At 37.9% G+C, this 10,000-nt stretch overlaps 1 protein-coding gene across 1 annotated transcript; it reads right to left on the bottom strand.

The window, feature by feature from the left end:
* Nucleotides 1-6,055: 6,055 nt before the first annotated feature.
* LOC125025796 lies at nt 6,056-9,071 on the bottom strand. Its single transcript, XM_047614029.1, has 3 exons — nt 8,768-9,071; nt 8,258-8,559; nt 6,056-7,975 (listed from the first exon to the last, which is right to left on the bottom strand). The coding sequence occupies exons 1-3, from the start codon at nt 8,802-8,804 to the stop codon at nt 7,889-7,891; spliced, it is 426 nt and encodes a 141-aa protein (XP_047469985.1). The 5' UTR covers nt 8,805-9,071; the 3' UTR covers nt 6,056-7,888.
* Between the last annotated feature and the right edge of the window lie 929 nt (nt 9,072-10,000).

The following is a 10,000-nucleotide window of genomic DNA, read 5'->3' as shown; positions in this document are numbered from 1 at the left end:
CCTGTGATTATTTTATTAACCTTTTTTCTTTCTTTTTTTTTTTTTTCTTTTTTCCTTTCTCTTTGGAGGTCTGGATTTAAGTTTTATAGAAAGAGTCATTTGCATATGGTGCAGGTAATAAAGATGATTGTGTCTGTATCAATTTTTTCCGTGTATATTTTGTTTTCTTTTTTTTTTATATTTAGTAAAACAGTTTTCTCCCCCTGTATTTTCTTTCTCTTGTTTTGCCAAAGTGCATTATTTTTTGTTGCTTTTTTTATATTCCCAGTTTGGGGTATTTATTAGGATTAATGAAATCTAAAATATATTGAGTTATTTGTAAACTATAGATTTTTTACTGATTAAATATAAAACTGCTTGTTCAGATATCAGCAGGTTTCAGTACTTTGTATTTGTTTGCTGTAGATGTATTCCAATGTGTAAAGTGGAAAATAAAAAAAAAAACATAGTTCTAATTAGTTATATTTTTAAAAATTATCCTTTATAAGAAAAAAAAAGTTCAGACCCCTCTCCTATCTACATCTTAAATGGCCCATACATGATCAAATTTGTATGACACACAAAGTTGACCATATATAAGTAGGTTTGAAACTGTGACTGTTTTATGAATATTAAATGTTTGATTTGTTTTCTTTTCTTTTTTCTTTTTTTGTTTATTTTCATGCAACATACATGACAGTTTTGGGTAATGTTTTAACAAATAAGCTCATTTGAAGAGTAATAGTGACTGTGACAGCAGCTACATTTGGTCAGTGTTCATTATCATTATTATTGTCATTGTTGATTTTTTAAATATAATTATTGATAGATTTGTAAGTAGTTGTAATGTTAGCAGTAGCATTAACCCATTGCCGCCGGGGAAAATGAATAAAAAATTAGGAAAATGCTGTGCTCATTTTTTATATATTTGTGAAATGTCTCTGCTACCGGTAGTGCTTAGCCACAAAAGAGTCAATTAGTAGACCTTGTGACCTTACCTCATTTCACCTTTCCTTGAATTGGAGTGAAAAACTTATTTTTTACTGGTGCTATCAATATCGATGGTGTTATTTTTATTATAAACACTATAATTACTATAATGTTATAAACATTAGTAACAGCAAAATAAGATAAGGTAAATCATTTTCGTAAATCAATGAAAAGGGTGAACGCGTGAGACAGGCAGTACTCATAACTGGCTCATTGGTGACTTGGTACAAGTGTAGCCACCTATGTGTAAAAACAATTAAACAAGTAAACTCACAGTGGGCATGGCATGTATGTACATGCCATGCCCTTCTGCAAAGGTTTAATAGTAATAATAGCATTAGCAGTTGTAGTATTGGCTTTGTTGTCATTATTATTGTTATCAGGTTTTGCTGTTAGCCTCCTATTTTGTTTACATTACAATTACACTCACTTGAATTTGGTGCATCCAGACTGACTTTAGAGTATTTAATGATGATATAACTTTAATAAGGTTTGACAAATTTCTAAGATGATCAAATAGTAATAGCCACCAAAAATAACAGGAAGCTATTGAGTTGTGAGTCTGGTTGCAAAGTCAGATGAGGCATATAGAACTCCACCTTAAGACATCAGACACATAGCCAGTGCAGGGTGTATTGTGCTTTTCCCCGAGATATTCAAGGGCCCCTATACTCTGTCCAATCTCAAGAAAGGAAAATCTGGCAACTTGCTCTAGACTCTTGAGTACTCATATTCACTAAGTGTCTTAAAGTGGGAGGGGGGGGACAACTAAACTAGTGTAAAGTAATGAAAACTGTTGTATATAATTCCAGACATAAACATAGCAAAAAGTGTCAGTTGATAAGATTATGAAAGGAGAAAGTGAATTGGGAGTATAATTCAGAGGCTGGGGTGAGCTGCCAGTTTTTCTTTTCATGAGGATGCAGACTAATAACATTATTCAGCAGACTTCAAATTCATACTTCCATATACCAATTCTTTTTAGTTTTAAATCATACTTTCAAATACCAATTCTTCCAAGAAAAAATGCAGTGGCATTTTGAAAGGCACATAGTGGTAACACTGACAGAAATCACTGAAATATCAGTGTAAATCCAATGAATGTTTTAAAAGCCACCTAGTAAACCATAGAATGACACAAGAAGACACTGAACCACAGAGCCAAGAACTTAATTGCCATCTCCTACCTTCCCATCTCAGCTTGTTTTTTTCCCCACTAATTTCAGCATTTTGGATAACTTACACCATTATAACCCAAATGCCAGATTTATCTTAAAATATTCCAAAATCTTACTATGTTTTTAAAAAATATACAAACAGCACAAAAAAAGAAAATCCACCACACACTTTATATGCACACTTTAGGGCCAGGATAAAAGCATGTCAATATACTAAGTAAAAATGGACTGTCGTACAAAACACAACAGGAGTTTCGAGTATTACCCCAATTGTTCTTTCTGTAACTCCAGATTGCTCTCCTGAGTCCTCCATCTCAATTTGGTTAAAGTGTAGGGTACTGTACGTTACATTAGTGCACATCACATTTATGTTTGATTGGAAAGGGATGGGGAACATAAGGACATACTATACTTATTTTGCCCAGTGCCTTCTGCAGAGGTTTTAGTTTTCATATAACAATTCATTTCTAGATTAACTACTAAGTTGTTGAAAAGTTTACATTAGGAGTGCCTGCCAATTTTTTGTTTGATTTTAATGATGAATAATTGTATATTTTACCAGTGTAGAAACTTGTGTGCATTAATATATTGACAAAATAGTAATCAGCCTACATTAAATTAATTTCAAAAGGGTTATAACAAATATAAAAATAGGTTATTTCATGTAGCTTTTATTTTAGCAAATGTAGAAAATATATATGGTTGTAAATAACAGTGAACAAATAACTTTGGCTCTCTGCAAAAGACCTTCCTTATGAAAAATCACAGCTTCCTGAAAGACAGAATGTTGAAACTTAAGAGTACCGTAACTATTTTCTATTAATGAAAAAAAAAAAAAAAAAAAAAAAATGCCAATATCTGAACACATCTCTTGGTACAAGCTTTGTTCAAAAAGAATGTAAATGATTACAGAAGAAGCACTATATTCTAATAGTCACATACAATCAATCCTTCGATTATCTAAAAGAAAAATCCAAGTGTTTTCTGCAACAAGAGTCACTATCCTCAAACAGCGAATGGCCTGTGCTGAAGAATTGTCAGTATTCAGTAAACTATGATTCTGATACCCATGTGTAATGCAACAATGCTTCCGGACTCCACAGAAAAAATTGCATCCATTTAAAATACAATCCACCCACAGGTTTACAATATTTTCAGCACCCAGTCTCACCCTTATACTGAACATGTATTTACACTATATATATATATCACTTTGGAGGAGACTTAGAGACAGAATTGTGTGTGTGTGTGTGTGTGTGTGTGTGTGTGTGTGTGTGTGTGTGTGTGTGTGTGTGTGTGTGTGTGTGTGTGTGTGTGTGTGTGTGTGTGTGTGTGTGTGTGTGTGTGTGTGTGTGTGTGTGTGTGTGTGTGTGTGTGTGTGTGTGTGTGTGTGTCTGTGTGTGTGTGTCTGTGTGTGTCTGTGTGTCTGTGTGTGTGTGTGTGTCTGTGTCTGTGTGTGTGTGTGTGTGTCTGTGTCTGTCTGTGTGTGTGTGTGTGTGTGTGTGTGTGTCTGTCTGTGTGTGTGTGTGTGTCTGTCTGTGTGTGTGTGTGTGTGTCTGTCTGTGTGTGTGTCTGTCTGTGTGTGTGTGTGTGTCTGTCTGTGTGTGTGTCTCTGTGTGTGTGTCTCTGTCTGTCTGTCTGTCTGTCTGTCTGTCTGTCTGTCTGTCTGTCTGTGTCTGTCTGTCTGTGTCTGTCTGTCTGTGTGTCTGTCTGTCTGTCTGTCTGTCTGTCTGTCTGTCTGTGTCTCTGTTAGTCTGTGTCTCTGTTAGTCTGTGTATCTGTATATCTGTGTATTTGTGTATTTGTATATCTGTGTATTTGTATATCTGTGTATTTGTATATCTGTGTATTTGTGTGTGTGTGTGGGAGGGGGGGGGGGGTATTTGTGTATGTTTGTGTGTGGGTACTTGTGTATGTTTGTGTGTGGGTATTTGTGTATGTTTGTGTGTGGGTATTTGTGTATGTTTGTGTGGGTACTTGTGTATGTTTGTGTGTGGGTATTTGTGTATGTTTGTGTGTGGGTACTTGTGTATGTTTGTGTGTGGGTATTTGTGTATGTTTGTGTGTGGGTACTTGTGTATGTTTGTGTGTCTGTGTGTCTGTGTCTGTGTGTGTGTCTGTCTGTCTGTCTTTGTATCTGTGTATTTGTGTATCTGTGTATTTGTGTGTGTGAGGGGGGGGGGGGGGGATTTGTGTGTGTGTGTGTGTGGGAGGGGGGGGATTTGTGTGTGTGTGTGTGGGAGGGGGGGGATTTGTGTGTGTGGGGGGGGGGGGATTTGTGTATGTTTGTGTGGGTACTTGTGTATGTTTGTGTGTGGGTATTTGTGTATGTTTGTGTGTGGGTATTTGTGCATGTTTGTGTGTGGGTACTTGTGTATGTTTGTGTGTGGGTACTTGTGTATGTTTGTGTGTGGGTACTTGTGTATGTTTGTGTGTGGGTATTTGTGTATGTTTGTGTGTGGGTATTTGTGTATGTTTGTGTGTGGGTATTTGTGTATGTTTGTGTGTGGGTATTTGTGTATGTTTGTGTGTGGATACTTGTGTATGTTTGTGTGTGGGTACTTGTGTATGTTTGTGTGTGGGTACTTGTGTATGTTTGTGTGTGGGTATTTGTTTATGTTTGAGTGTGGATATTTGTGTATGTGTGTATTTGTGTATGTGTGTGGATATTTGTGTATGTGTGTGGGTATTCATATATGTGTGGGTATTTGTGTATGTGAGTGGGTATTTGTGTATGTGTGTGGGTATTTGTATGTGTGTGGGTATTTGTGTGTGGGGGGGGGTTATTTGTGTATGTGTGTGTGGGTATTTGTGTATGTGTGTGTGGGGGTATTTGTGTATGTGTGTGATGGGGTATTTGTGTATGTGTGTGTGGGTATTTGTGTATGTGTGTGGGTATTTGTGTATGTGTGTGGGTATTTGTGTATACGTGTGGGTATTTGTGTATACGTGTGGGTATTTGTGTATGTGTGTGTGGGTGTGTGTATGTGTGTGTGGGTGTGTGTGTGTGTGTGGGTATTTGTGTGTGTGTGTGGGTATTTGTGTGTGTGTGTTTGTTTGTGTGTGTGTATATTTGTGTATGTGTGTGTGCGTATGTGTATGTGTGCATATGTGTATGTGCATGTGTGTATGTGTATGTGTATGTGCATATGTGTGTATGTGTATGTGTGCATCTATGTGTATGTGTATGTATGTGTGTATTTGTGTATGTGTATATTTGTGTATGTGTATGTGTGCGTATGTGTATGTGTGCATATGTGTATGTGCATGTGTGTATGTGTATGTGCATATGTGTGTGTGTATGTGTATGTGTGTGTCTATGTGTATGTGTATGTATGTGTGTATTTGTGTATTTGTGTATTTGTGTATGTGTGTGTATTTGTGCATGTGCCTGTACATGTGCATGCGTGAGTATATTTATTAGTATCTTCTGTGAAACTAATTTGCTCACTCAACCACTTAATCATCAAACAAGGATTCAGAAAGATACTAACACCACGTGAGCAGACAGCATCCTTCAGACCATACTCAACCATAATGCGAGCAATGCTGGCAGTGGATAATACATTACGTGAAAGACTTGAGGAACCATCTTGAGGAATTCCTTGGCTAGCACAACATGCTCACTGCAAACTTACACTGACATACTAGTAAATCCAAACCTAGTTGAGCACAAACTCTATTAAATGAACACAGATATGGTTTACCTATACCAAGCTAATTTTCAATACCATCCAGCATTTATCATTCTGGTTGTTATCTTCGTAATATTTCATAAATGTTTCACTCTTTTCTGCAGATTTTTTCATTCAACATTTATCATGATGCTAATCTTTTAAGAGCACCTTTAATATATATACATAATTTTTTTTTTTTTTTTCATATTGAGGGAAAACCAATACAGAATATGTACAATATCATATATATCACTTTACATCTGAGCATTGGATGTGAGGTCCATAGATTCTCTAGTACATGATTTGGAAGACAAATCATTATTTACATATAAGTATCAGTAATATTATTAATAACTTTTCCAATTTCATCAAATCCAAAAATTGATCAGTAAAAAAAAATCTACTTCTAGGGCACATTACTCTCATAAATTCTTAGGTAAAAGTCACATTGAACACCTGGAATACATCTACCTTTCACTTCTTCTCATTAAATAAAATGGATAAATATATATACATACAATTTTTTTTTTCTAAAAAGGGAGAAGGACTGGTTTACAAATTTAGTATATAGGTTCTAAATACTCAAGGACTTAATTCTGGAGACAACGTTTCAAAACTACTGACAAGCAATTCATTTTTCATATGTGAATCTACGTGGATATCATGAATAAAAACAGCTTTTCTTTACCCTGGACACTCAGCATAACCAATGCTCCTAAATAAAACATACAGGTGTAAAAATATTCATATAAATCTCCTAAATACTGGAGAAAATTTTGCTTGCTATGTTATCTTTGCTTTTAAAATCCAACCCAACCAGTCCACCTGCAGTTTACAGCTGGAAAATTAATCCAACACCCAAAAGTTTCTCCAATGCATGTCCATGATCAGACAAATTAATGTACTCTCAAAATGCACAATATTATTCTTTTCAAATGCACAAGTACTATGTACAAAGTTAACTAATGAGATCAATAATCACAAAACTTACAACCTATTACTATTTTTTTCAGTAAATAAATGTCAATTCACTGGTATTTCAAATACAATTATTAACACTGTAATAATTTGAAATAAAGTTGCCCTAAATTTGGCAAAACTTTTGGTTACAGAAAATCCTAACAACTGGTTTTATTTTACTTTGTACAGAAAACCAAAAGCATTTTCTTTACATAATAACCTAAATGTTCCAGTAACACCTAATGACATTCCTATACACTAACAATACCCTGTATTTACATTAATTAGAAGTTGCTGGACATATTGGTTATTAACTTGCATGCTTTTATCGAGAAAAGCATATTAACTTATAGATTTATTTCTGAAACTGATAATCCATGTCTATCTTTTCAAAATATTTTAAGCTATCAAGTTCTTCACTTTGAGATATTACATATCAATTATGATTTATATAACACTTCTTTTCCATATCTGTTCTTATGAGCACAAAGGGAGTTTTACTTATTGGTTATGAGCAAAATTCAATGACTTGAACAAGCTGATGAACAAGCAATTATATGCGAATTAATAATACCCATACATGTCTTTATGTAAAGTCATCCTAGTGCTACACTGAATGAGTGTTATAAAGTCCTGCAAAATTCATCAGACTTTTAAAGGGAAAATGTTATGGCACCACACCTTAATTCTTGAGCAACACTATGCAGGTGTAATATAATCTTTAGTACAAACCATGTTAACACTTAATTTAAATTACCCAAACAAGTATTACAACAACCTAATGAAAGATTGTTATGAACAGTAAATGCATAATACTTAACTTTACCAAACCATAAACATCATATGCTACAACAGGCATGCAACATAACCCTACTACATATTAACATATGTCACAAAAGTTCTTGGACTGATTATGCAATGCAGTATTTAAGGCACGAGTAAGTAGTCAACTTGGACTAGGTACAGAACAATCCTCTATTTATAATTAGACAAAATTTAACACTTCCTCTGAAAGCCAGTTGATCTTTTCCACGGTTTCTTCTCACAAGCGAATTTCTAAACCTTGATTTCACTGGTGAGTTGATGGTGAGTTGTTGGTGAATCTTACGATGTTGTGAGGGTGGACCGGGAGCCCGAGGAGCGAAAACTCCTGCGCAGTCGACTCCAGACACTTGCTTCCTCATTCATGGCCTGCAAGTTAAGAAATACATGTTAAGTGAACACAGTAACGTATACAGAATATGGCTGCCTTTCATATTTTTTTTCTGATTAATGTTCTCAAAACTATATTCACCCTTACTTACTTTGAACAATTGTCTTACCATCCAATTGCACACAATTGCATAAATTCAGTCTGTTACCTCATTTTGACGTTAATGTGACTAACTGCAATCACATACCATAGTACACACCTGCAATTGGTCTAAATATCCTTTTCTTGACATTAACATGATTCACGCTTCAACTGCTTACCATAGCATGAGCCCGGTGGAAGGTGTCGCCGATCCTCCGGAGCTCTTGCCCCAACTCGACTTCCAGCGTGACGTCACAAGACAGAGCCCGAGGTCGGCTCCAAGCTGGCCGGGGGTGGATTCTGGTAACGCCGCCGGTCGCGTTGCCGACGGCGTGGCTGAACGACACCCGGGAGCCTTTGGCCTCCGTAGGGGAGTGCGCTGAGGATGGGGGCGTGCACGACCCGCTGGCTCTGCCTTCCGTGTCTGCCACCAGGTCTGGTAGGGCCAGCACCAGCACACGTCGCCGGTGCCCTACACCTCCTGTCCGAAGAACAAACTCTTTAGTAATCATATTAAAAAGTGGACAGTCAAGCGATTTTAAACATGAAAATGAAGACGGCAACAGAAAATAATTATACATACGTTATCATTACCAATAAATGGTATCACACCACCTCCCAGAGCATGTTCATCTATCAAACGACCCCCCTCTTTTTTCCTTCTCTTTACCTCCCATGTACAGCATTACCAAGCAAAAGCAACAACCCTAGGACGCCTACGGCCATTGCTGCGAGGGCACGATGAAGCTGACACAAAAGCGCCTCGGGGAACTTGCGGCAACTACTGTTCTGTAGGACGATGCCCGACTGCCGCCTCCCTCCGTCACGCCTGCAGCCAGAGGGCGGAAGAGGAGCGCGGCGCGAGTGGGCTACTGTGCCAAACCCCACTCGCCACGAAACGCCGATTCTTGATGCATTAACTCGTTTCGTTTCTTCCCTAAACACACTGAATATTTATTCCGTTCCTTTTTAATCGTGTATAAGAAGACTGCAGACACTAATACTCGCGCACGAGAGAGCAAAGCACATGAAGGTAGACTACATGGGTACTAATTGCGTAGAGAGAGGGAGGGGCCAATTACCTAAGGGAGGGAAGGGGAGCAGCCTCCGGCACCCTAGCATAAGGGTCACGTAACAGAAGACCCCGCCAAGGTCAAGGGTCAATCCACCTGCCAGCCAGCCAGCGGCGTGCACTACGGCAGCGAATCGCATGTCTCGCCGGGGGACTCTGACCCTAAGAGGCGTCGATGTGCGTGAAGTGGCGCTCGGTGGCTCGGCCCTCAGGGTGGACATGCGAGGCTGCGGCCCTGGCTCCTCCCCCGCCCTTCCATCATCCCAGGAAAAGCCCTTGAATGCCCATCAGGGTAATGCTAATGCCCGTTCATCCTTCTTACCTCGATCAACTTCATGTCAAAAAACGGTGTACGCATTTTCACTTTTCCTTAACTGACGATATATTTTTTTATATCTTATTTTAAACACATGCACGAGACCTCTTTACAAGTTGTTTCCCCGAGACCCCATAAACAACAACTGTTATTATGATTCAAGCAAGCGGGCGACGCTAAATAATCATTCCCCACTAATACATAACAAAGAAAGGTGACCTAAGACCAGCCACACACACAAAAAAAAAAAAAAGAACAAACGCTAACTGAAAAGACATATGACACCACCATTAATATTCTCAACCTCTGTCTCCGCCCCTTCAAGTCCTCCATAATTAAGGACTGTGTTTAGGCTCCCTTAAGTACACACCTCACATGACGATCAATGAGTGACATTATATCATTTCGAATTATAAAGGGACGCGTAGGCCTATGTCTTCATTAGCCGGATGATTAAGACCTCAACGTACAGTAATTTGCCGCCGTATCAAATGCAGGCATAACTAGGTCGGTATATGAGTTACTGCCACTTAA

The sequence above is a fragment of the Penaeus chinensis genome, chromosome 5 (genome assembly GCF_019202785.1).
Source record: "Penaeus chinensis breed Huanghai No. 1 chromosome 5, ASM1920278v2, whole genome shotgun sequence".
Taxonomy (NCBI): domain Eukaryota; kingdom Metazoa; phylum Arthropoda; class Malacostraca; order Decapoda; family Penaeidae; genus Penaeus; species Penaeus chinensis.
This window is presented reverse-complemented; position numbering and strand designations above follow the sequence as displayed.

Bases quoted from the DNA above. Each gene is read 5' to 3' on its own strand.
- LOC125025796 (XM_047614029.1), bottom strand. From the start codon at position 8,804: ATGGCCGTAGGCGTCCTAGGGTTGTTGCTTTTGCTTG. The intron at 8,560-8,767 runs GTAATGCTGTAC...TTCTTCGGACAG, and splicing joins AGGGTTGTTGCTTTTGCTTG to GAGGTGTAGGGCACCGGCGA. The intron at 7,976-8,257 runs GTAAGCAGTTGA...CTTAACTTGCAG, and splicing joins TCCACCGGGCTCATGCTATG to GCCATGAATGAGGAAGCAAG.